Source organism: Podarcis erhardii (genome assembly GCF_964252035.2).
Source record: "Podarcis erhardii genome assembly, chromosome: 3".
Taxonomy (NCBI): Eukaryota; Metazoa; Chordata; class Lepidosauria; order Squamata; family Lacertidae; genus Podarcis; species Podarcis erhardii.
In genome coordinates this window covers 43,904,510-43,931,986 of record NC_138507.1, presented here as the reverse complement: position 1 = coordinate 43,931,986, position 27,477 = coordinate 43,904,510, and the positions used below count along the sequence as shown (strand labels likewise).

Below are 27,477 nucleotides of genomic sequence, written 5' to 3'. Positions count from 1 at the left end.
ATTTTGCAGAAAGTAGAAATAGGGAAGATATCATACCAAATGTTGCCCTCAAGCTGGTCGCTGAAGTTAAATGGAAGTGTTTTGCATGCTAATGGGCTGGATTGTAAAACTTGTTATGCCAGCTGTTCCCCAAATAGCTTCAAGAATTACGACACTGCAGCGATTCTGCAAGGGCAGCCCTTCTAGAACCATGAAGGAACTTGTGTAAGTTTTTTTATAAAAGCAGCCACAATTCTATACAATTGCTAAGAATTGCTGGATTCAGCCATTTATGGTGAAAGGGGCCATTTGGCTTTATAGTCAAGCACCTGTGCTAGGCAGATCAATTTGCGTTAGACGCTAAAAACATTCCCATTTTCAGGACAGTATCTCTTACCTACTTAGCAGGCAATTACACACTGGGCTGCTTTTGTACTTGATGCCAAGCCATGACATGTTTCAACCATGGTTTGTTAAACACACATTTGCAAACAAGCCGTGGCTTGTTCCTTCAGAGCTTGGCTTGTTTTCCACCTGCCCATATCTCATGCCTCTTTGGTCAGCAAGTGCCTGAGGTGGGATGGCCAAACAAACCATCGTGAAGCAAGGCTCTTGGGCTCAAACCTCAATGCTAAACTATAGCTAAACAAGCCATAGACGGCAGCAAACCATGGCTTCACGTCATAGTTTGTTGCCTGAAAAGAAATCATGGCTAGTCTGCTGGGTTGGCTTCAGATGTTCAAACAAGCCACACTATAGCTAAATGGCTTAGCGTTGTGTGAAACAGACCATTATGTCTTTATTGCTGTTGAATTTTAAATGGTTCCTTTTGGTGAGCTGATCTGAGAACTATGCCATAGGGTAGCCTATACATGGCATTAAAAAACCCCATAGAATTTCCTTATTACTGTTATTACCGTATTTTTTGCACCATAACACTCACTTTTTCCCTCCTAGAAAGTAAGGGGAAATGTCTGTGCGTGTTATGGAGGGAATGCCTATGGGTGGCATGCCTACGAATTTTCCTCCTCTAAAAACTACTTGCGTGTTATGGTCGGGTGCGTGTTATAGAGCGAAAAATACGGTACTTATAACTGACTTGATTTAATAGTATATCTATTTTAAGATAAACGTTATTACTCTGCAAAGTAATCTGCCCATTTCCAAATGGGAAAACACTGTGCAGCTTTTTTAAACTAAAGGATAAAAAAATCCTTTAATCTCTAGAACTACTGCTGTTAAGTTTGACATCAGTGAACCCTGTCTTCCCTTTTCAAAAAAATATTCAGCCACAGCACTTGCTTTATATAGCACCAATCAATACAGTTTAAGAAAATCTTCAGCTTTAACCTCTCTTCCATGATGGACAAGGCTTGTTATGTTAACCTCAGCAGCATTCTGTCCTTCTAATAATGTGATGCAGTGCCTTACTCTACTTAGAGAGCAATCTGTGTTGACTGCCTCAGATTTCTTAAATAGCAAATAGTTGTACCGAAGCCTAAATAGGCTTTTTCCAACTGTTTGAGAATTTGTGGATGGGGGAATAAAGACAAGTGATTAATTGCACATTTCACTGTGAAAGAACGTTAATAAAAATATGTACACTACATGAGTTTTGTTTAACGTAGACATCAATTTCTCTGTCAAACATCCATAGTTTATGAAGTATTAAATAATTAGCAATCTTCACGAGGCAGACAGTTTTAGCATTGGCAATGTCAGATTGATACACTTATAATAAGCATACTAATATCCCTCTCATGTCTTCATATCCATCCTCTCATTGTTGATTGAAAAGTTGCCTTGTAGAGAAGATGATCATTGCATAATTTAGAATGGATGTTCAAACGATGGGCATGTTGTTACTCTACATATGACAAAGATCATTTGTCACTTTAGAATACAGGAATCTCCCAATCAAAATAAATAAAAAATTGTCCAGTAGCACCTTAGAGATCAACTAAGTTTGTTCTTGGTATAAGCTTTCGTGTGCATGTACACTTCTTCAGATACATGCATTCTTCAGATGCATGCACACGAAAGCTTATACCCAGAACAAACTTAGCTGGTCTCTAAGGTGCTACTGGACAATTTTTTATTTATTTCGACTGTGTCAGACCAACACGGCTACCAACCTGGAATCTCCCAAGTCCCTGAAAAAAATGTTTGTTTGTTTGTTTGTTTGTTTGTTTGTTTGTTTGTTTGTTTGAGAAGTAACATTTTCTTTGTGTCAGGTAGCACTTTTACAGAATGTGGCATTAACCTGTTTTGAACAGAATTGCTTTATCATCTTATGCTTATCTTTATCATCATTAACTGTTATTTTCACTCCTTGCCTGCCTGTATTACTGTAGAATTGCTGCGCATTTATACGTTTTTGACCGCCAGCACCCACTGCCTTTGTCACCAAACTGACACTATTTCTGGTCTGTCCTTTTTTTTTCTTTTTTTTTCCTGCCCAACTGAGCTGTAACATTTGCTTTTCGCTGTCACTACTGGCTCACCTTTTGGCTACATTTCTAACACAATCAGCCCTCCATCAGAACTCTCCTCCATCGACTTCTGTGCTAACAGTTGCTTTAAACAAAAATCAAAAAAACCTATCTCCGTACCCACTTTTCTGTCTGACTCTGACTTCATTCTCCTCCTGTTATTCCAACCCCCTTTCCCTCCCCTCATTCATCTTGGCTGACCTCCACACTCATTTTGTCCCCTATGGCTGGGTTGCATGATACTTTTATTCTCTTGCTTCTCCTTCTGACCTTCAGCTCTGGACCATCTCCATGTCATATAGATAGATCTCATGAATTTATTGCTGAAGACACTCTGCAAAAACATTGGCGCTCTCTCTCTCTCTCTCTCTCTCTCTTTCTCTCTCTCTCTCTCTCTCGGCTTTTAGGCTCCCTTTTCATGTTTCTGCAATTGTAACTTTCTCACTTCCATCCAAGTGAACCTTCCTCCCTCCCACTGTAATTCAAATGAGAAACGAACACTGTTGTAGTAAATACTTCTTAGCACACATGAACTTATGAAAATAAGGCACAAGTTCTTATTTTGCTATAAATTGGCTTAGACCAATTTCTGTCATAAAAAACCATATGTGGGACTACTAGATGATAGATAGATAGATAGATAGATAGATAGATAGATAGATAGATAGATAGATATAGATATCCGACAAATACATAGTTGCCTATATATTATTGTGGATATTTCCTTTCCTCTAAGTGATTTTGAATACTTGAGATTGGGAACAACACACACACAGACACAGACACACACACACACACACACACACACACATAGTATGGTGCATCCTGGCTCAGGAAATATAGTGCAGGTATTAATTTAGCCATGGGCTTCCCACATAGGCTTATATTACAACCTTAGCAAAAGGCCATCTGCTTTTTCTTCTTCTACCTCTTTGGTTTCAATGAAAGAGATAGACATGTGCTTAAATCTAACCCATTCAAATCCATGGGACTTAAGAAAGCTCAACTTGGGCTTTGAGCCATCTTTCTCTGTTTTAGTTATTCTTGCCCCTTGGAAACTCACCTTTTGTCCTGCCTGTATAAGTTATGTAAACACTTTGAATGAGCAATTTATGGCTAGTGGCTGCTAATGTACACCATGTTCAGCATGTCTGCCAATAGACATAAAGGCAAGGCCATGTAGTCCTACTTGACCCATTATTGTGTTTCCAATTATCCCTGATGCTCCAAGAAAGAGAGATTAATGCATCTGAAGATGACATGGCAAATTACTGCCGCTCCCTAACCTTTTTTTAAATTGCTAACACTGTTGTAATCTGTAATTACAGAAATCAGCGTGAGAATTGTGGCACTGTATAATTATCTTTTCCTGATACATTATTGCTGAATGAATTATTAATCTAGATCAGTCTTGTATCATATTTGCAACAGCTAAAGAATCATAATAATAACGTACAATTACATTTCATTATTTCTATCTTTATGTTCATGTTTTTGGATGTTGTAATTGGTAATTAATTTGGATTTTTTTAATACTCCCAAATAGCTGGTAACTTCACATGGTTGTAAATTATTTCATGTTCCAGCATTTGGCTAAAAAAAATAGGTGTGCGTCTCTTCTTCTCTTCATCCTACTTAGCTCTTAATGATTTTCAGCACAATCTACCAGTTCTGTTTCCTGCACAGTAAATGGGAACCTAACAGAGGAATATGTCAGTGGATTTTGCCATTTGAATGACAAATGGAGAATTGGCTAGAGAATATCCTAATGCAAAGGGAATTATTGCTGTTATAATTCATATTCTTGTTTCTGTGGTGGTATGAATGTTTCTGCTCCAGAACTGCAAAATTAGTGTCCCCCCCCTTTTAATGTCATTTGTATATCACAAAAATAGCATAATAAATTTGGAGTAATATCTACAACATATGCTTCATTATTGGTGGCCAATATATAAGTTCTTGGTTCGTGAACTGGTTTAAACAGAAGCGAAGGGGAAACAGGTTAGAGCAGATTTAACAGATAACATTCAATATCTCATAGCTAAATGCCTAATCAGGAGCCCTTGTAGTTGTGCTTAGATTAAGTATGAGTAATAGTCATTTTTCCTCTTCTGTTCCCAGTGAAACAATATAGTCTTAGTATATTGATGAATGTGGGAGGGGGGTTCAAAGTGAAGATAACAATTGATGTTTACAAATCTTTCAAATTGGGCTAGTGGTCTTATGGATGCCTTACTGGTAAATGCGTTAGCCAAAAAATTGTGGATTTGGTGGAGTAGCAGCCAAGGGGTTTTGTAAGTTTCCTAGCTAGTTTAGTCCATATTTCTTGGTCCGAGAGTGGTGCATTTCTATTATAAAAGTCACATAACCAGTACAGACTTTTTGCTTCCTCCTCCACCCACCATCAGATTGTCGTGAAGTGTTGTTAAATAGTGGGTGGAAGGTGGGGGGGGGGTAGTGGTGGCAGTGCTGGAGTCAGAATTCCTGCCTTCTCTTTCCACACATTAAGCATGGTTTGTGTGAAGCTGTTCGGGATTTTAGGCTGGTTCTAAATGCTGTGGTCTAAACCACTGAGCCTCTTGGGCTTGCCGATCGGAAGGTTGGCGGTTTGAATCTGCGTGACCGGATAAGCTCCCGTTGCTCTCTCCCAGCTTCTGCCAACCTAGCAGTTCAAAAGCACACTAGTGCAAGCAGATAAATAGATACCGCTGCGGCAGGAAGGTAAATGGCGTTTCCGTGCACTCTGGTTTCCATCACGGTGTCCCGTTGCTCCAGAAGCGGTGTAGTCAGGCTGGCCACATGACCTGGAAAGCTGTCTGTGGACAAACACCGGCTCCCTCGGCCTGAAACAAGATGAGCATTGCATCCCATAGTCGCCATTGACTGGACTTAACTGTCCAGGGGTCTTTTACCTTCTGAAGATGTGCTAAGAACTCATGTTCATTTAATAGATATGCTTTTTGTTTTCCAGTTTGGAGTCCCTTGATGTCCGGTGTTGTTCTGAAGCATATAGCTAATGGTTCCAAAGTTAGGGTGAACAAAATGGGAGAGTAGGCAGCGTTGCGGATGAAAGGATAACTTGTAAACAGGATACCATTTTCCTTGATATTTTCTTACAGCCACAAGTTAGGTGTGTCAGGAATATCTCGAGGGTCTAGAACATAGGAATCTGCTTGGTATGTTGTAGTGGTTTCCTCTGTTGCTATGTGTGAGGCATTTGTGAGAACTTTTGCTCCTGTTAGCATCCTTCAACCCGCATGAGAAAGTTCACCTTTTTCTTCCTTCCATTGCTTGCTGCCATTCCAGAGGTAGGCCAGTTCCAAAAGTATTGAGGAGACGTGTTGCTTCCAGTCTATTTGTTGCTATGACCTATATTGATCCTCTCATGACAATATGACAGAAGGGGAAGCCCCAGTGATATTTAATTACAGTTTCTTGCAATTTAATTGTGCAAGCACATAGATTCTTTCCTTTTTTCAGTGCTTCAGAAGTCAGATCCTGTATCACCATAACTGGGCTGTTTTTATACATTGTGGATATTAGGTTCCTCTGTTTGTTCCACACTTTCTCCTCCTACCTGTAAGGGGGAAAGCAGACAATTATATCATGGGGAGTGGAATGGAGCTCCCTCCCTAAGTTTGGGTCCAAGTGCTATGTGTGCCCGATCAAAATCATCAGCAGATACTATGAGGTCTGGAAGCAGTGATCTAAGCCATGAGGCAATAAATTGTGCAGGATCATTCTCTTGCACTCTCTTGCATTAAAGTAAATTAAATCATATTCCGATTTTCTGCATCTTCAAGCTTGTTGCATATATCTGTACAGTGGTACCTCAGGTTAAGTACTTAATTCGTTCCGGAGGTCCATTCTTAACCTGAAACTGTTATTAACCTGAGGTACCACTTTAGCTAATGAGGTCTCCTGCTGCCGCCACGCCAAAGCAGCGCGATTTCTGTTCTCATCCTGAGGTAAAGTTCTTAACCCGAGGTACTACTTCCAGGTTAGCAGAGTCTGTAACCCGAAGTGTTTGTAACCCGAGGTACCACTGTATTTCATTTTTGTAATTCTTTGATTTGGGGAGGGGGGCATGGATTTGGCTTAATTCTTTTGTTGCTGTAGTTGTTTCTGTTAAGTCTCTTGTTAAGTTCTGTCAGTTTCATTTCCATTGGAAGCATTAGTTCTTTCCAAGTATTTTTTAATAAGCTTCTTTATGGCTTCTTCTTGTGCTGCAAATTCTTCTCTTAAGATAATCTTTTTGAGCAAGGAAGAGGCCACTTTTAAGGGCGGCAGCATCCTGGACCATGCATTAGTGTCCTTGTTGAAGTAAGCCTTCTGTCTCAGGGCAGGAAGAATGGAGTGAGGTCTTTTATTTTCAGCTTTTCTAAATCCTTTTGCATTCCCCTCTCCTTGCTTCAAGGTTTGGAGTTTTCACAACCGGGGCTTTTGCTGAAAACAGTTTTTCTGAGCTTTGGAGCAGAGCTAGAGTTTAAACAGCCATCTTCTTTCCTTCATGGCCACGCTCCCTCCTGTTAATGCTTCCCCCCCCCCCAACCTCATAATTCTATTTTCTAAAGGTTGGAACTAAGTTGCTCTGTATTAGCATTTTGACCTAACAGCTCCTGCATGTGGCTAGGCAGGATTACTAGGCTTGCTGTGGTTTGTATCTATCACTCTTTTAACCTGGATATTTTCACTGTTTGGAGTGAGCACTCTAGGGCTAAGGATTGGAAGGTTGCTGCTATTTATCAGAACTTGTATCTTTGCCTAGATCAGAGATGGGGAGCCTTAGGCCTGGGGGTGAAAAGTGGCCATCCAGATCTCTCTATCTGGCCCCCAAGACTCCTTGGCCATTCTCCCTACCTAGGCCCTTCTCACTTAGCTCTGAGACCCCCTTGAGCAGCCTGAATGTGTCTTTGAACTGTGATAATTCATCCTGCTTGCCCGGATGGAAAGCTCTGCTTTTTGCATGGCTGGAATGTGGTCTGCTGTACAGACATAAGAGTCTCATCCATTGCTCTGCCTACTTTTGCCTCTTGCCCATCACTAGCACGTGGCCCTTGAAGGGCTCTGCAGAAGGGAACGTGGCCCTTGGGCTGAAAAGGACTCTGCACCCGTGGCTTAGATAATATAGTTATGAAGAAGCTATATTAGTGTAGCAAATGTCAGTAGCTCTTCATTTCACTCAGATTTGAGACGCCCAACTCACTGAATTCAGCAGTGCAGTTTGCTTCCATTCTGCTTGTAATTAAGACTTCCTGACAGATTGACCTACTGCTATGTAGCAATTACTGTGCGTATGTGGGGGACCTTTTGTCCTGTTAGCTTATTTAGACTGAATATATTTGGCTGTCTTGCTTTCCAGTATTAGAACTGGTGTTTATTTAACGGACTGCACCTTGATTGTTTCATAGAATCTATCTTTCTTTTCTTATTTTAAACCTTCCTTGCCTTAAAGATGCAAGAGTGTTATATAATTAACTGATTGGGAAATCAGTTAATTAAAATGATAATTAAGATTCATTCTGGATTTTTCTGAAGATAATTTGTACTTGTACTACAATTCTTTAAAACTAACCTGTCCATATAAACATAAACTTACCTGCACATACCTATGAAGTAGTGCAGAACTCAGCCACTTCTGGGGGTGGGGGGAAGGTAAAAAATTGATATTCAGGGAGTAAAAGGTGCAACCAAGACTATCCTTCCTAGTCTGACTCACCACGAATTATTTATTCTCTAGGGGCCATCAAAAACAACATTCCTGTTAAATGTTTTCCTGCCTTCAGATTTAATGCTTATTACATAGAATGGAACATTATGTAGTGGGTCTTCTCTCCCACACCCTACAAAGAATGCAAGATACTTGCTGCATGATGATAGTTCTTCACAAAGTAAGAGCTCCTAAATGTTCCAGCTGAGATGGGTAGAGTGTGCAACAGGGATGCCATTTGGAGTGGCATGGCAGAGATATCATGTATCCTACCTCTTAATGTTGTCTTGCTCACTTTCAGCATCAAAAATTGATGCATTGATTGTGTCTTTACCCACCTGAAGCCTCGCTGAGCATGGTATGAGTAGGCCAGCAGTGCCTGCTTATTATGGGCTCTTCCACTTAACTGATGTGAAGTCCTGACTAAGGCCAGAGTTAGCAACCTGGCACTACTAGGCAGTTGCCAGGCACCCAGTACCTTGGCAGGTCCCACTCCTGATACCTGTCCATGAAGTGGGTTTTCAGTACTACACCATGTCCCATATCAATGCTATGTCAGTGATTGTTCCAGGGCACTGTATGTCACCTGAATGGATGCCTCAGGCTGCCCTAGCACTCATGGGAGGGCACCAGTGTAAGAGTTGGCCCACCAGTGGGCTCTGCCTCTGCCCATATTATGTGGTGTAAATTTTATCCTTCATCCTTGATGAGATTACAGCCATGGCAGCCAGGAATCTGAAGAGTTTGACTTCTCTTAGTAGCCAACCATTATTTGTGATTGTCACTGCCCCAGTCCTGGCTTATGTTCACTAATACGCAGAGCTCAGTAGATGGACAAGTCTTTTCTCGCAAACAATCTCAGAATAGACTATGCAATGGAGTTAAATGGGACACTGCCTCACACTTGACTTCCAGTCTTGGGAGAGGTATGGCCTTATTTGGATTTTCTGCTCTAAAGTATCAGGTATCAGAGATATCACCCTGCTCTTTCCCCAAAGCTGGGGAGGGGGAGAGAGAAGGTGGCAATCTCATCTTTTCCTTCCACTTTGCTTCAGAGATAGCGCCTCCAGGGATAAAATGAAAGGCAAGTGAATGTGGACAGTTGCCAGAGGGCTGGGAAGCCTTTGGCGGTAATTCACATGCTCAGTCTCTACATTTGTCTCCCAGACAGAATCTCCTTCAAAGGTGAGCAGGAGGGGAGGGAAATACACTTTTTCATTCATTGAAAGGAGGGCATTAATTTAATCTCTCTTGCCCTTCATTAGTGTTGCAAAGTGATGTCACCTCTTATTTATGTTCTTCTTAGAGCATCGTCTTTTGCAGTCTCTTCTCATCTAGCCAATCTGCTAATCACTTTCACTATCCTATTTGAATTATACCATTTACTTCTGTGGCTAGTTATATACAGTGGTACCTCGTGTTAAGAACTTAATTCGTTCTGGAGGTCCATTCTTAACCTGAAACTGTTCTTAACCTGAGGTGCCACTTTATCTAATGGGGCCTCCCACTGCCGCTACACCACCGCCACACGATTTCTGTTCTCATCCTGAAGCAAAGTTCTTAACCCGAGGTACTATTTCTGGGTTAGTGGAGTCTGTAACCTGAAGCGTATGTAGCCTGAAGCATCTGTAACCTGAGGTACCACTATGTCAGTTCTTGGTATGAGCTTTCGTGTGCATGCACACTTCTTCAGATACACTGAAACAGAAGTCACCGGACCTTTCTATATAGTGAGAAGGTGGGGAGGGGTATTACTCAGAAGGGTGGTGGGAATGGGTGATTGGCAGATAGCTGTGATGAGCCTGTTGACGACTCTTAACGACTGCAATAGGTCTTACAGGAAGAAGCAAGGGGTGAAAAGGTGAAAAATGGCTTTGTCATGTATAATGAGATAAGAATCCAAGGTCTTTGTTCAGACCAGGTTTTTCCATTGTTTTGAGTTTGGTGATAAGTTGTAATTCAGCAGCTTCTCTTTCCAGTCTATTTCTGAAATTCCTTTGTAGTAAAACAGCTACTTTGAGATCTTGTATAGAATGTCCTGGGAGATTGAAATGTTCTCCTACTGGTTTCTCTGTCTTGTGATTCCTGATGTCCGATTTATGTCCGTTTATTCTTTGGCGTAAGGTCTGGCCTGTTTGTCCAATATAGAGAGCTGAAGGACACTGTTGGCATTTTATGGCATACACAATGTTAGACGATGAACAATTAAATAGTCCCGAGATGGTATGTGTGATGTTGTTGGGGACTATTTAATTGTTCATCGTCTAACATTGTGTATGCCATAAAATGCCAACAGTGTCCTTCAGCTCTCTATATTGGACAAACAGGCCAGACCTTACGCCAAAGAATAAACGGACATAAATCGGACATCAGGAATCACAAGACAGAGAAACCAGTAGGAGAACATTTCAATCTCCCAGGACATTCTATACAAGATCTCAAAGTAGCTGTTTTACTACAAAGGAATTTCAGAAATAGACTGGAAAGAGAAGCTGCTGAATTACAACTTATCACCAAACTCAAAACAATGGAAAAACCTGGTCTGAACAAAGACCTTGGATTCTTATCTCATTATACATGACAAAGCCATTTTTCACCTTTTCACCCCTTGCTTCTTCCTGTAAGACCTATTGCAGTCGTTAAGAGTCGTCAACAGGCTCATCACAGCTATCTGCCAATCACCCATTCCCACCACCCTTCTGAGTAATACCCCTCCCCACCTTCTCACTATATAGAAGGGTCTGGAAACTTCTGTTTCAGTGTATCTGAAGAAGTGTGCATGCACACGAAAGCTCATACCAAGAACTGACTTAGTTGGTCTTTAAGGTGCTACTGGAAGGAATTTGTTTTGTTTTGACTATGGCAGACCAACACGGCTACCTATCTGTAACTGAGGTACCACTGAATAGCATGGAAGCACAAACGTATCTGAAAAGCACATTTAAGATTATTTTTATTTCAGTGGCACCCTGTGTGACGCCCTTCCCCAGCCTCTCATGTTCTGTTCGACATTGTTGTTGTGGCACCCCCTGTGGTGCTGGTGCCCAGTGCACCTGAACCAGTGGTGCTACCCACCTCTGCTTATTTATCTCATGCATGCTACTTGTCTCATATTTTCAGAGCAACCCAGGAAGCAGAAAACTTGAAAGAATCAAAATGGGAGCGAAGAGGCAATAATTTATAGTTGCCTTATTCTGTTTCTTAAATAATGCATTCTTCTGTCCTTTTTAAATATCAGTATAGAGACAAATAGGGCAATCTGCATAACTATAGACCAAACTGCATTCCCCAGCACATGCCCACTTGATACCTTTTTGTGTAGGCAGACCTGTGCAAACATCAGCTTCCCCTTTAACCCATCTAGACCAGTCAGTCAGTCGGACCTTTTGTCCCAGACCAGGTTGGCTTCATTTGGGGTGAAATTGAAATACTTTCCTTTATTGTTTTGCCTTTGCAAAATGCAACAATGCTTTGGGTATTACTCTTTTTTTTTTTAAAAAAAAAAAAAGCAACTTTTATCTTTGTATATTTGTATATTTTCTGACACTTGTGCTTGGGTTACATCCATCTGTAATCTCTCACTAATTCCTCTGCCTTATTTCTTCTGATGTTTGTGGAACCTTTTACATGGTAAGGGCTGGTGTTAAAATGTTTTGTCACACCAAATTTTGTCCTACTTAATAAAATATTTTTAAAAGTTTTTCTCTTTCTTTCTTATTTATTTAAATCATAAAATTTGTGCTCTGCTTGATTGTAAAAAACAAACAAACCTCAAAGAGGTTTACAAAAGATAGAACAGTAAAATAAAATAGAATTCACAACCATATTTTAAAACATTAAAAAGTTAAAATACTAAAACAGATGTAAAATACTTCCAACTTTCTAAGGCTTGTCTGCTTGTTTAGCAGGTGCGATAAAGAGTACATTGAAGCCAGAGGGCTTGCGGTAGCTCAGTTGGCAGAGCATGAATCTCTTAACCTCAGGGCAGTTGATTCAAGCCTCACATTCGGCAAAAGATTCCTGCATTGCCAGGGGTTGGACTAGATGACCCTCGTGGTCCCTTCCAACTCTGTGATTCTATGGTTCTATGTCCTGCTTGATCTCAGTAGGCAGCAAGTTCCAATGTGTAGGCACTGCCATACTACGTGATTGAGTTATTACAAATGCAGGACAGGTTTTATTTGGCACCTGAAGCAGTGCCAGCTCTGTTGATGTTCTTGCTTAGAGGTGAGAATGGTAGCCACTTTTGTATTCAAGAAAGTGAAGCACCTTACAGGTGAGGAACAAAGCTTGCGTCTACCTATCAAACACAAGTCACTGTGAATAGTTATTCACTTGACAGAGTGCTTGCAGAAAAGCATTGCGGCAGCAGAAAACAAGTAATTAAAAACATTTTAAAAAACCAATTGAAATCTGCAGTAAACTGACAATACATTAAAACATATCAACATGTATTGTTAAGCTCGCCTAAACAAAAAAGTTTCAAGCAGGCGCCAAAAAGAACACAGTGAAGTTGCCTGCCTGGTGTCAACAGTGTGCTCCAAGGGTGTAGGTTCTCCCACACTGAAAGAAAGGTATCCACAACGGAACACTGTGATGGAAACCAGAGTGCACAGAAATGCCGTTTACCTTCCCACAACAGCGGTACCTATTTATCTACTTGCACTGGCGTGCTTTCGAAGTGCTAGGTTGGCAGAAGAACACATGTGGGGTAAGGCGATCCCACAAGTAAACTGGTCCTAAGCTGTTAAGAGCTTTATATACCAACATTATCACCTTGAACTTGGCCCACTAGCAAATCGGCAACTAGCGCAGATCTCTCTGTAGAGAATGATTTGAACCCTCGGGGGAAAGTTTTATTTTAATTTTATTACACTGGGCAACAATTTTTTACTTTTTTGAATGTTGTCTAGATTTCTACAACTGCTTTAGGGTATTTTTGCACTGCTGAATCAGGAAATGGCATCCGTTTCTCTCTATCAGGTCAGGTTTTTGTGCTATGTTGATTTGAAAAAAATCAGATCTTGTGACAAAATCGATTACATTTTTGTGGCATTATCAGCTGATTTTTGTCAACACATCATCCTAAATATGTATTTAAGAGAAAAAAAATGTTTTTCCAACAACATATATTGATTACCTGATAGAAACATCGATTACTGTAAACTGAATGGATCTCTGATGAGCTGACGGATCTGAGGACCGTCAAAGATGCCAGCTTTCAACTTCTCCATAGTCAATCCTGGAAAAGCCTGGCACAAGTAAGTGAAGCAGTCACCATCCTTGTCCAGAGCCTTGGCGAACTGCTTGATTAAGCCGAGCTTGATGTGCAGCAGTGGGAAGAGTATTCTGTCTCTCTCCACCAGAGGGTCGTTGATGACATTCCTTTCTTTGCAAGGCACCAATTCCTCCCACACAGGCCAGTCCTTCTTCGTGTAATGCTGAGCACGGTCCCTACTATCCCACATGCACAGAAAACATGGGTACTTCGTGAAGCCAGACTGTTGTCCCAACAAAAAGTTCACCATCTTCAGGTCAACACAAATAAACCACTTATGCTGATCATAACCAAGTTTCTCCAGCACATACTTCACCGCTTCATAGTTCTCCTTCAGTGTAGTCGAGTGAGCCAGGGGTATAGAGGCAAACTGGTTGCCGTTGTGTAGCAGAACACATTTCAGTGATTGCTTGCTGCTGTCAATGAACAGTCTCCAATCTTTGGGTTCGTACTGTGGCACTCCAAGCTTGAGCAGAAGCTGCGCAATATCTGCACAGTACACCAAGTCCTTCTCTTCCGAGAAAAAAACGGAGGTACTCTTGATGCCTGTTGCGGAAGAAGCTGGTGCGAGCACTGTCAGAGAGGAGGTTTTTTTCCTTCAATCTGGATGCCAACAGTTCGGCAGAGTCCTTTGACAAGCGGAGGTCGCAAACTAGATCATTCAACTCCTTTTGGGAAAATGGATGTGGAGCATCATTCTCAAGAACCACTTCTTCTTCTTCATGTCCTTCAACACTGAAGGCATCTACGTCACTAATGTCAGGAAGTTCTCTGACGATAGGCACTGGAATTTCATCACAATATGTTACAGGACGACGTGCTGATTGAAGATCAGGATACTTGAGGCTGCTCCGGTTCTTTCTGTTGATCCCAGTCACATCAACAGCGCAGAAGTAGCAGTCAGTGACATGGTTTGCCGGCTCCCTCCAAACCATGGGAATTCCAAAGTTCAGACTCCTCTTGCCATTGGTCCACCCATGTAGAGTCTCGGTGCATGCCTTGCACACCATGTGCGGCGCCCAAGCTTTATCCTGGTCACCAAGTTTAATACCAAAATAACTATGCTTTGCCGCATATGGAAGATTTCGAGGTTTTATGACTTCAAAGTGATCCCTTTTCGACATAATCACCCAGAACTATCGAACCTGAATACTTATTGTCATTAAAATAATCATCTCCAATCAAAACAATTATTCGACATGGCATTTTACCCCCACCAACTTCTTCTAAAATGCTCCACACAAGCGTACACGTGAACAAAAATGTAAAAAAACGACATGTGGCCATAGCTCAAAAACTTGACCTGATTGAGCAAAACCAATGTGATTTTTGGATTCAGCACATCAGATTCGTCCTAAATCAACTGAAAAAACGCAGACAACAAATTTGTTGTTGACCAGTGTTATCAAGAGAGCATGGTCACAGTACCAGCAGGATATCTGTTTCCAAGCCAGTTTATTAAGGTGCAAGGTGTTCTCAGATCATTTACAAGTGTGGATATGCACTGTATGCAGAAGGTTTCAGGATCAACCCCTAGCATCTCGAGATAGAGCTTGGAAGTACTCCTGCCTAATGCTCTGGGAGAGCCCACTGCTGGTCAGTAGACAATACTCGACTATATTAACCAGAGGTATGATTTGGTATAAAGCTTCCTCTGTTCCTCTGGGTCCTGTTCTGAAGACACACAAACACATTGATCCAACTGGTCAAGTGTACATACAGAGTGAATCCCACTGCCCCATTCTTTTTGATGCTGATAAATATTCTTTGTACAGGCAGTGGGAATTTTACACAGAGATTTCTGTGAAATGTTGGGTTGTGATAACTTATTCTGAATTGTGCCGGTAAGCTCCAGTTCGGCACCATAGTTCTAATATGAAAGAGCTCTGGGTTGAATTGCTTTTCTCTGCCAGAAGATGCTCACAAATGTTTTTTTATTTGTGCTTCCCTTTCTCTCCCCACCCTTTCCCAGGAGCCTCCTATCTATTAAAACTGTGTTGGTTGATAGCCTTCAACATTTCAAGACATTATTCCATATTCCCGATTCAATGTTGTGGGAGGGAGAAAGAGCCAACTAAGTGGATAGAGTAAAAAGCTTATAATGCAATTGTCTTTTCAGAGATACATTACAGAGAAATATATATATATTTCTTGAGCTCTTTGTTCCAGCTAAGAATCAAAGTGCTGATCAGCAGTTCTGCAAAGAGCTGGCTAACCCATGCAGGACGCAGAAATCATGATGTAATCTTCCTTTCTTAGCAAGCACTTTGACAAATATCTCCAGCCCTATCTCTCTCCCTTATTGTTTGTTGTTTCTATTTTAGGGTGTGAACGGAATGTCTGTGGATGAGAAGACTGAATCCCCCATGTATGTGTATGAGTCAACAGTCCATTGTACCAATATCCTCCTGTGCCTCAATGACCAGCGGAAGCAGGATATTCTCTGTGATGTGACTTTGATTGTGGAGGGGAAAGAGTTCCGAGCCCACCGGGCTGTGCTGGCTGCGTGCAGCGAATACTTCTTGCAGGTGTTGGTCGGGCAGACAGAAAATGATCTGGTGGTCAGCCTGCCAGAGGAGGTATAGTATATCACCATTCCTACGTCCCTTAAAAAAAGCAAAACTTTATAACATGGTAACAGAGACAGAGAATAAGCCACTCTCTTACGGTTAGGAATTGGCTAAACCTGAAAGGATTTTTTAAACAAACAACAACAACAATACTGAGCTCAGAGCCCCTTCATGTTTTCAGATTTGACTCTCTGTGTGTTTTAGTCCCAGGAGTGAGGGCAGCAAATGATTCAGAATCAGACTCCCTGTGGTCTTCTGGGCTAGAAACAAGAGAACAAAGGAGCTTACCAGGCAAGAACAAGGCAGCAGGCAGGGAAGAAGGAAGAGCAGAAACAGGGAGGGATCATACAAACGTAGCCTCATGAACTCCATTAATCTGCTGCTGAAACAAGAGCTGGAAAATGATCTGGAATACCTATCTGTAGGTTGTAGAACGAGCCATTGCAGAAACAGGGAATGCATAATAGAAAGTGACTAAGAGAACAGAACAAAAAAATTCCTTCCAGTAGCACCTTAAAGACCAACTAAGTTAGTTCTAGGTATGAGCTTTCGTGTGCATGCAAACTTCTTCAGATACTACTTCTTATCTGAAGAAGTGTGCATGCACACGAAAGCTCATACCTAGAACTAACTTAGTTGGTCTTTAAGGTGCTACTGGAAGGAATTTTTTTGTTTTGACTATGGCAGACCAACACGGCTACCTATCTGTAAGAGAACAGAGTATGTCTCCCAAGCAGGTATTCTCTCAAGCTCACAACATTGTCAGGGTCGAAACAGGGTCACTGGGACTTTTTTGCTGCGTTACAAGTGGTTGTGTGACACTTAAGAATAATTGAAAAAGCCTATTTCCAGCACATAGAAGACAGCTTTCTACTATCTCAAAAGAACTTCACTATAGTGAGAAATGTAAAATCCAAAACGGCAAACTCACTGTAGTTTCGCTGCACAACCAGTACCTTATACAATCAAGCGACTTGTAGAAGTTTGAAAGATATTTCTAGTCCTCTTCATTGCAGCATGTAAATTGCTTCTAATATTACTGTCACCTAAATGCACATTTTATAATGCGGAATAGTAGCACAGGAATCTTTTTAGGACCAATAAATGTACTTCCAACACGCTTCAGCTTTTACTGTTTGTATTAGACCAGGAAAAGATATCTGTGCAGCAGAATCTCACGTTATACAAGTGTCCATCTGTATAAAATTGTAATACCAGAACAAGGCTGATGTTTGCATGAGATAAACTGAACAAACTGTCTCCAGCGGCAGGGTTACTAGGGGAGGCTTATTGTCTCCAGCCCCGCCCCCCCCCCATTCAGTTGCCTCACCTGCTGCTCCACCTACTCAGCCCTTATGAGATTCTTCAGAGAACTCACAGCATCACCATTCCTGGCTTTGAGGAAGGAATTTGTGCCTCAGGGAAAGGCATCCTAGGTGAAGTGTCTCTACCTTTGCAGTTACCGTTAGAAAACTTTTTTTTTTTAAAAAAAAAAGTTTAAATTTACTAAAGTAACTTTACTAGCTTTCAATTTTAAAAGAAAATTTCTAGCTGCCATAGAAAAGGATCAGAGGCACGGGAACACTCCCAATGCCACCTCACCCAGAATGCCTTGCTCCGAGAAAGGACCCCCTCTATAGAAGAAGGCAAAGAAGGCAGGGAGCTGGAGAAGCCACCCGTGCTCCTGTGTGTTAGCAGCAGCAAACCATTCAAAAAGTAAGCTGGTGGGGAGGAGGGGAGAAGGAGGAGCAAATTGCAGTGGCGGGGGTGAGGAGGTGGCAGCAGTGCATGCTACTGTACCTTGGGTTACATATGCTTCAGGTTACAGATTCTGCTAACCCAGAAATAGTACCTCGGGTTAAGAATTTTGCTCCAGGATGAGAACAGAAATCGTGCTCCGGCGGCGCGGCAGCAGCAGGAGGCCCCATTAGCTAAAGTGGTGCTTCAGGTTAAGAACAGTTTCAGGTTAAGAACAGACCTCCAGAACAAATTAAGTATGTAACCAGAGGTACCACTGTATTTTAATATTTTGTTGGAAGCCGCTGAGAGTGACTGGGGAAGCTCAGCCAGATGGGCAGGGTATAAATAAATTCTTCTTCTTCTTCTTCTTCTTCTTCTTCTTCTTCCACCTCACACGACATGCCTTATATCACCCTATACTTGGGATGCTTCACATGGTTGGCAGCAGCTGCTTGAAGCTTCAGAAATGAGTCTGGTTGAGACATGGAGCATGTACATGTTGTTTGGCCTCTTCCATTTCCTCATGACTTTGTTGGCTATTTGCAGTATAGTAGCGCTGCAGAGAGCTTGCTGGGGAGACCATGCATTAAAAAGGGACTCAAAAATAACTTAAACAAGGTTTTAATTACAAAAACAAAAACTCCATTTACACTAAATACATCAACAACCAAACCAGACCCAGCCACCAACCCATCCCCCGGGGTAATGGGAGAGCTAGGTGCTGCTCCTTATATACTACACCCAATTGCTGACACAGCTTAATCAGTACAACTCAGCAGCACCTGCTATGTTTCACAGCTGTAAAGCTGGGTTGGGTCTCGTTATTTTGCTCTGGCCCTTGCTTTGGCCCCTTAAAGACATACACATCGGGTGGAACAATGATGAACCTTTACATTTAAAGAAACCATTCAACAGACTTATGCTTTCTGCTGCTTGTCCCATGAAGCTAATGCTCCCTTTCAGCTTTGCCTTGTGTGAGGGTGGACCTTATGCAACTCTCTGAATTCTTTTGAAACCTGGACCTGGGAGACCAGGGTTCAAATCGTTTCTCAGCCGTAAAGCTCACTTGAGTGACCTCTCTCAGTGTAATCTACCACACAAAGTTGCTATGCAGGTCAAATAGAGAGGGCCAGAGTGTGGCATCAGGAAGGGCTATAACTCAGTGAAAGAGCATCTGATTTGCATGCAGAGGGTCCCAGGTTCAATCCCTGGCGTCTCCAAGTAAGGTCATGAACATCCCCAGGAAAGCTGCTGCCAGTCAGTGTAGGTGTCAGGATGCTGTCAGCGACTCCCAGCTGGTTGCCCAAGAAAATATAAAGACAAGGGAAGGTTTCTTGCTGTCCTTTTTTATTCAATATTTACAGAGAGAGGCTATAGAACCCAGCCTCTTGGATAATGGAGTTGTCCCGAGTGAATCTCCACACACACATCCTGCCTCTCCCATGTCCTCATTCATCACTTCTGTGGGTGCTGACAAGTTCCCTCTGTCTTTGAGCTCCTTGCTCTCCTACTTTCAAGGCTCTCTGGGAGAGGAGTGAGTCTGGAATGCTTTCTAAAGACACTGTATCTATCAGCTGTTGCCCCGCTTCCTCCTCCTCCTATCCCATTATTTCCCAACTATTCCCCTCATCTGCCTCTGAGCTGCGACCTCCTGCAAACCCCTGTTGTAAATCTATACTGTCTTCCTCTTCCTCCTCCATGGAAGGGTCAGGCTGGGGAGGTGGTCTCCACCATTCCTCCTCTTCCGAGTCCCTGGCAGTAGGCAATACTGAGCTACATGGATGAACTTGTTATAAGGCAGTTCCTATGTTTACCTTGTGCTCCTTGGTGATGTGATATAAATGTAATAATAAAATAATAAAATAAAATATTGCAACTAGAGTAAATTATACAAATGAAGAAAACTTCAAAGTAATAAAACTCCAAAGCAACAGAGCAAATATTCTTCATACCTGGGGTAACCAACATGGCTTCCTGCAGATGTTGCTGGACTCGAACTCACATCAACCCCAGCCAGTATGACCACTAAAACACTAGACATCCTTGGGATGTCTTCAGAAGCAAGCTCTGCTGAGTTTGGTGGGACCAGACCCCCCCCCCAATTAAGCAGGTGTAGGGTTTCATCCTAGGGCTGTCATGAAAGCACAAGGTTAATTCATCTTGCTTATACAGTATTTGCTCTCATGGTGGGTTTGAGTTTTAGTCTATGCCTTAGTACCATTCATTTGGAGGGGGAAACCCACTCAGGCCTCATGACACCCACCCGCCTATGGAGCAGCAGGAGGGATCCTCCTCTCTGTGCACTTTCCATAATGACACTTGTTAAAAATTCAAACCGAATAAATTATTTCCCAAGAAACATATTAATTCGGTAGAATTGATTTGATCCATATTCCTGTTGTTGTTGTGTTTTTGCTTTATTTAATCATAGAAATCAGTCTTCCTTCCTTTTAACAAGACATTTAATTAAGCTTTTAATTCATGATAAGAAGTTAAATAGCACTTGGGAATATTTCTTTAATGGTTTCCACTTCCCATCTAGATTACAAAAAAGAAGAAGAAGAAGTGTGATAGAGAGACATCCAGGGCTGTCAGCCAAGGGTATTGTAGGTCATGCCAATATTAGCTGGCAGAAGGCCATTATCCAATTAACATTGCTTCATCGCTGAAAGTAATAACTCTCAGGAAAATGATTGAGTCATTCATGGTGTAGTGGTACTTTTACTTTAGAAATACCCAGCACTGTTTAGAATAGTGCCTGATTCATAGGGTTGCCTGCTCTTCTTAGCCGGTTAAAGCAAAGCTGCATTAGTCATATCTGAAGGTGAAAGCTGTGTGGAAGGAAAGCATGGATTTTATTTTATTTTCCTGCTTCTGACAAGTCGAGATTTTAGCTAAAGGGAGTTTTAACCCAATACAAATGAAGTCTTGGAAATACTAAAGCATGGTAACAAAACAATGACTCCTAAGGAAGCCATTTTCCATGGGGAAAATGCTGGGGTAGCAATCAGTGTTGTCTAGAACTCTTGTCCAATACTGATGTCATATAAGATAGCCAGAATTACAGGCAGTACAACATTATAAGAATGGTATGCTTTCCCCACTTCCAGCCCAGCCAGCCCATCATAACATATCCTTGTTTATTTTTCTAAATTGTGTTACCAATACAGAGTGTGTGCATTATATGCTATCTTTGCACTTTGCTCTCGTTTTAAGTATTTATCTGGGATCTGCTTTGAAACATAACACCTTTCAGTGACAGTCACTGTCCTGCATTATCTCATCCGTTTTCTTATAGATCTGCATATATAATGCCTTGGGTTGCTGAATGTTTTACATGAAAGAAATGCCGGGCAGAAAGATGAACTCAGGCTTCTAGGCTGGCAGAAGCCAAGTGTGTTTAGAAAGCTCATCCATTCAGAGCCATGGGTGGGATGGAGTCAGGCATCCAGCGTTAACTGTGTTCCTTAAGTGGCAGCAGTGAGAAGCCCTTGAATCAGTTAGCCATCCACGGCAGCCGACTGGCCTGAGATGGGGGAGCGGAGTGTTGTGTATTAGCCAACAGAAGATGATTGGACACAGGAGAAAAATCAAAGGCAGAATGCACAAGGTCAATTACTACTGGAGTGTTATATGAAAGATTATGACTTACTGTGTTTTATTCTTTGTTCTTTTAGAAAACCGAGAGTGTTCCGTTATGTGCATTTCTCTTCTCTCCTCTGTTTATGTATTGTGTATAATAATTTGACAGAGTGCTCATCAGATGCAGCACATCTGGTCTCCACAGTGATCTGAATTTGGAGAAAAAACAAAGAATAGTTAAAGTAGGAGTAGTAGCCATTTTTAATGGACAAATTCGCTGCCTGGCTTTCAGAGCAGGCAGGAATTCATCATAGGTTAAAAATAATTATACAAAATCAGATAGGTAGCCGTGTTGGTCTGCCATAGTAAAAAATAAATAAAAAAATAAAAATAAATAAAAATTCCTTCCAGTAGCACCTTAAAGACCAACTAAGTTGTTCTAGGTATGAGCTTTCGTGTGCATCTGAAGGTATCTGAAGAAGTGTGCATGCACACGAAAGCTCATACCTAGAACAACTTAGTTGGTCTTTAAGGTGCTACTGGAAGGAATTTTTTTATTTTGTTTTATACAAAATCAGTACATATTTAAATATCTAGTGATTTAACAAAACAATAATCAGAGGGATAGAGATGGCAACTCTGCTGGGAAAGACTTTCTAGCTGGGGGGGGGGAGGACAAGGGGATGGAGAGGTAGAATGAATGGGACATGATAAAGGTTCATACAATTATGTATGATGTGGAGAAATTCATTCATTCATTCATTCATTGCTACATTTTTATCCCGCCATTTCCCCAAAGGGCTCAAGGTGCCATACATACTTTACCTCAGCAACTATCAACTGAAGCTCTTCATACGCTTTATTTCTTCCACTGATTTGTCAGATTCCAAACTGGCCTGCATTCCAGCCTTCAATCCTCTCCCATCTTTCCTTCTGGAGAGAGGTTGTTTGCACCCATCAGTTTTCAGGCTAAAGTGATAAAGCTAAGCTCTGTGAACATTTATATTGCATTATGCTCAGATCACTAATAAGCATTATCATCATTCTACACCCAGAGCACTTTGCAAGTGGTTCTCTGGCCTCTGCAGATTGATGGGGTGGGGATTACACCTGTAGTCGGATGCATGCATGCTAGTTGTTTGAACTTTTGCAGTCTATGTTCTAAGTGTATTTTGACAATCACAGCATCATGAGTCTGTGTCGAGAGAGACAATTCATTCTCTTCCCTGAATTACATAGATTTAACTATTGCCCTGAAAATCCTCTGTTACAACTTCTTGGCTGGCTATTTCAGAGCATTCCAGGATTGCAATTCCATAGTTCATCTATGATTTTCTTTTTCTTCTTTTTTGCCAAGAAATGGAATTTCAAATGTTTCTGAAAAGGGTAATCGTGTCGGCAGATACGAAGTGAGGCTATGTTGTGTGTATTAGTGAATTGGATATTATTGGAAGTGGCCATTAAAAAAAAAAAGCTTTCAGAAACCACATGAAGGCACCCTGTGATACTTTATTCAGAAGGCACAATAGTTCTGCTTTCTAGCATACAGCACAACATCCACCTTTTTGAGGTGGAAGAGATAAAGAGAGCATTGCAAGCCTTGAAAGCCATTCCTTTCCTTCCCTCTGGTGGTGGTTCCTGATTCTAGGTTGTTGTTGTTACGATATGAAAGCAACGCAGCTGCAAATGAATATATAAATGAATATATAAATGCACTATTTGAATACAGATTATGTAGACATGAAACTACAGGGTTAAACCCCCTCCCTGCTATTCTGTGTGAAATATAAATTGAAAGCCAAACAGTATGTTAATAAGGCTTGGTTTATGGGACTGTATTAGCCTTTGTTGCCCTAGGAGAAAGATAGATGGGAGTGTGATCTTGCTGCTTTTGCTCAATCTCTCAGCAGCTTTTGATACCATCAACCATGGTATCTTACTGAACCCGCTTGGTAGGATAGAATGGGAGGCAGTGTGTTGCAGTGGCTCCACTCCTACTTACAGAGTTGTTTAGAGGGTGGCTTTGGGTGATTACACCTTGCCCCCCTGGCAGCTATGATGTGGAGTGCTCAAGGTACTGCCTTATCTCCAATGCTATTTAACATCTATATGAAACCATTGGGAGTGGTCATTAGCATCAGTAAGTGGATGACACTCAGCTCTTTTCCTCTGTTACATTTGTCAGGTGTGGCTGTGCAAAACCTAGACCTAGACATAATGGTGGGCTTGATAAGAGCAAATAAGCTGGATTCTGATGAGTCAGGAGCTTTGTGTGTAAGCAAATTCCCAAGTCTGGGGATCAGGCAATTTGCCTGCTCTAGGCAATGTTGCACTCACCCAGAAGGAACAGGTATGTAGCCTAGGGGTACTCCTTGAGCCAGCAATGCCTGAAGATCTTCTGGTGAGATCCTCCTGCTTATACCTCGGTCGCTTCTGGTACAGAGCCTAGAGGGAAAGCCTAATCTGTAGTTGCACCCACCCCTAAGCCACTTCCCCTATGAAAGAAGGTGCTTACTAAAAACTTATCATTTTCCAGATGAGTCTGGAGGACATTTCTTCATAGGGTGATTTTTATTTTATTTTCTAGTGAAAGGTGGTATGTTAGTCCAAAGGGCCTTTCTGTGGAAGTAAAGCCACATAGGGAGGATCAGAGAACTGGTGCTTAATTTTTTACCTACAAATTTATCCCATCCTCTCTTCTCTATCCCCCAAGTGATTCATTCTCTCTCTCTCTCTCTCTCTCTCTCTCTCTTTCACACACACACACACACACACACACACACACAGTTTAAATTGTGTGCATTTGAAATGCTGGGTGTACAGTTTCAAATAGACATTAAGTGCACAAGGAAAAGGTTAAGCACTACTCTCTGTCTACCCCCCCCCATGCTGATTTTCTTGCACACAAAAAGAGAATATGGTTGCATTGTACCATTTCCACAAGATGTGAATTTAGCCAGAAGTACGTAGATTTTAAAATAGCTACTTCCAAAGCAGCAGGATGAACTAACTTTGCTAAATTACTATAAATTTGTTATTTTTACATTAGAATCATGGTGAGCCATCTTTTCACAGTGTTGTTATTAATTCTAGTTCATACTCCTGCCAATTAGTGGCCACAAGTCCCGTGGTCAAGGAAGTAGATGCATACCGTCACTTCCACCATGCACTTCCCATAACATGTAATATGTAGTACTAGCCCAGGCTCCCTCAACCTCGGCCCTCCAGATGTTTTTGGCCTACAACTCCCATGAGCACTAGCTAGCAGGACCAGTGGCCAGGGATGATGGGAATTGTAGTCTCAAAACATCTAGAGGGCCGAGGTTGAGGAAGCCTGTACTAGGCCATACAACGGGGCTCAATATATTTGGGAAGGGGGGGAGAGGAAATGCTGCAAATAGAGCTTCCATGCAGAGCACATATGTCACACCACCTGCATGGGAATTGGTAAGCATGTGTGGTAAGCAAGTGGATTTCATCTGAAAATTGGGCCAGATTCAAAAGTTTTGTTAAGGCAGTGGCAGATGATGATGATTTTATTTCTACCTCACCCAGTCACTTTTTGTGTGATACATGTGAAAAGTTTATGCTGAAATCCCCCTCTTAACTAGGGGTCTGCCCCATTGAGCACAGGAAGCTGACTTCTGAATAAGCCCGTACAGGATTGTGATATTAAGCATTCTAAGAGCAACATGGAATCCCCGCCACCAAGCAGATGTAGTTTTCAGGGGTGTTCACACTACAGAAAGAATGTGTGAATTAGAGCTAAAATTGCTGAAACCAAATTTTGCCTAATGCACACCTATTGGCAAAGCACTTTCCCTTAAAAGAATGCATTTTTGTATGTTATGTTTACTGATACAGTGGTACCTCTAGTTACAAACTTAATGCGTTCGGGAGGTCCGTTCTTAACTTGAAACTGTTCTTAGCTAGAAGCATGCTTTCACTAATGGGGCCTCTTGCTGCCGCTGCACCGCAAGCACACAATTTCTGTTCTCATCCTGGGGCAGAGTTCTCAACTTGAGGTAACTCTTCCAGGTTAGCAGAGTTTGTAACCTGAGGTGTTTGTAACTCGAGGTACCATTGTATATGCAATTTTATGGACCCTTAAACCCAATACAGTCATACCTCATGTTATGTCCGCTTCAGGTTGCATGTTTTCATCTTGTGTCCCACGGCAACCCGGAAGTACCGGAATGGGTTACTTCCGGGTTTCGCCGCATACGCAGAAGCACCAAATTGCACTGCACCCATGTGCAGACACGGCTCTTCGAGTTGCGGGTTTTTCACGTTACAGACTGGCCTCTGGAACAGAAGCCGTCTGTAACACAAGGTACCACTGTATATGCATTTTGGTAAACATTGCTTGCCTGGAGAACTGCATCGCAAAATTCAGAGAAGTGGAAATTTTAAAGAATGGGTTCTTGTACTGTTCTTGTACTGTTTTGGAAAGTGCAGAATTCGTAGGCTGTGAACCGAATCTAATTTCTCCACCATCACATAAGCCTTCCCCATTCCAGAGTATTTTCTTTTTCAATTACACACTTTATTGTGGATATCTGTATTTTCTTCATTGCGCTCGGCTTCTACATTTTTAATATAATTTTTTATATTGAAAGAAAAACATAGCAATGCAGCTGCTGAAGTAAGTTGTAGAAAGCAAACACATTTTCTCCTCCCTTCTCCTTTGTATATCATGTCAGAATCTGATTTGACCAGCAGGTCCCTAGTCTTCATTTTTTTGCTTTTAATGGTGGAGACTGTGGAGTCAAAGCCAGTATCTCATTGTTATGCATGAATAGGAAGTATTCCTGTACTTATTTGCATTCATTAGCTGTAGGTAGTTCCTCTGTAGGGGTCTCTAGTCTTGTTTTTACAGTGCTTTTGGCGGTGTTTCTGAGGCACGTGAATTTTTATGATCTGTTGCATGTTCGTGCAATTTCCTGCCCTGTAATGGTATCGGTTTTCCGGGCGCAGAGGAATAGAAACGAAAACCCAGGAGCCCACATTAGCATAAAATGTCCCAGTTCTGTCAGTTTGATTAATTTGTCTCTTTGTCTCCACTCTATATGATAAGTGCTATTAATGGCTGCAACACTTCATATGTCAAAGTCTTTCTTCCTAATGACTTGAAAATGTGGTTTATTTCCCCCCTTTTGTATTATTTTCCTCATTTAGCATTCCACTCAAGTGTAGATTTATGCTGCGCTCTTTCATTATCTTACTGGTTGCAGCACTCGAGTGATTACATATGGTGTTGGGGTATGCGTAAAGATGTGATCCCAGGGGTAGCAGCTGCTGATGCAAGCTGAAAATAGATCCTGCGTATGCTCAGCACTTTTCCCAGAGGTCTTTTATTTATTAGTAACAGTCTTCGTGCAGGGCAGCTTGGATCCTCATTTAGCAGGATGACTCTTTGCCTTTCAGAGAAAGGCAGTGACTTTGCTCTATTTACCGACTGCTGTGTAATTTTATTTGTTTGTTTATTTATTTGCTGCTACTTGCTTTGTATATCCGTGTGGTGATATCACCTAAGCACAAATTGTAATACAACCCTGATTTAAAATGAAGTCAAGATATGACAGCTCCATTTGAAGTAATGGAACCAGGCAGATCTAAGGTTTAAATTAAATAATCCTATTTGTAAGACAGCGCTTGTACATGGCGCACTGATTTAAACCGAACTCTGGGCTTTCTCTATTGATTTCTTATACTCGGTATTGTTTCTCTATTCTGTTTTTCCATAGGGGATTTTTTCCCTGTTATAAATTCATTCAAGAAGATTTCATCTGCCTTATGTACTGTTAAAAGAACTAGCCTGATCCTCATGTTTCATCATTTCCTCCATGCAAAAAATATATGCCTTGTCTCAAGCATAACTCCTATACAGCCTTTCTGAAATGTGTCGTACATTTTTTAATCTTTTTTTTAAGACTGACTCTCTCCAAATCTGTAAAATGCCTACACATTTTGTTTCATAGGACAAAATAAGCAGAGCTTTGTGTTGAGGTGGGGATTTAAACCAGGGAAACCTTGCCAGGAATAAAGGGTTAAATATCTCCTCCCCAGCACCGCACCCCTGGCCCTATTTCTCCCCCATGTCTGCCAGCCCCATGATTCTTTTAA

At 41.6% G+C, this 27,477-nt stretch overlaps 1 protein-coding gene across 6 annotated transcripts in view; it reads left to right on the top strand.

Annotated features, from left to right (window-relative positions):
• BACH2 (BTB domain and CNC homolog 2) overlaps positions 1–27,477 on the top strand; it is a 266,596-nt gene that overhangs the window by 203,874 nt on the left and 35,245 nt on the right. For all 6 annotated transcript variants that reach the window (XM_081857002.1, XM_081856998.1, XM_081857000.1 and 3 more), the window contains one exon: positions 15,784–16,038. In XM_081857002.1, coding sequence (XP_081713128.1) covers positions 15,796–16,038 — 243 coding nt within the window. In that variant the 5' untranslated portion in view covers positions 15,784–15,795. The remainder of the gene's footprint in view (positions 1–15,783; positions 16,039–27,477) is intronic.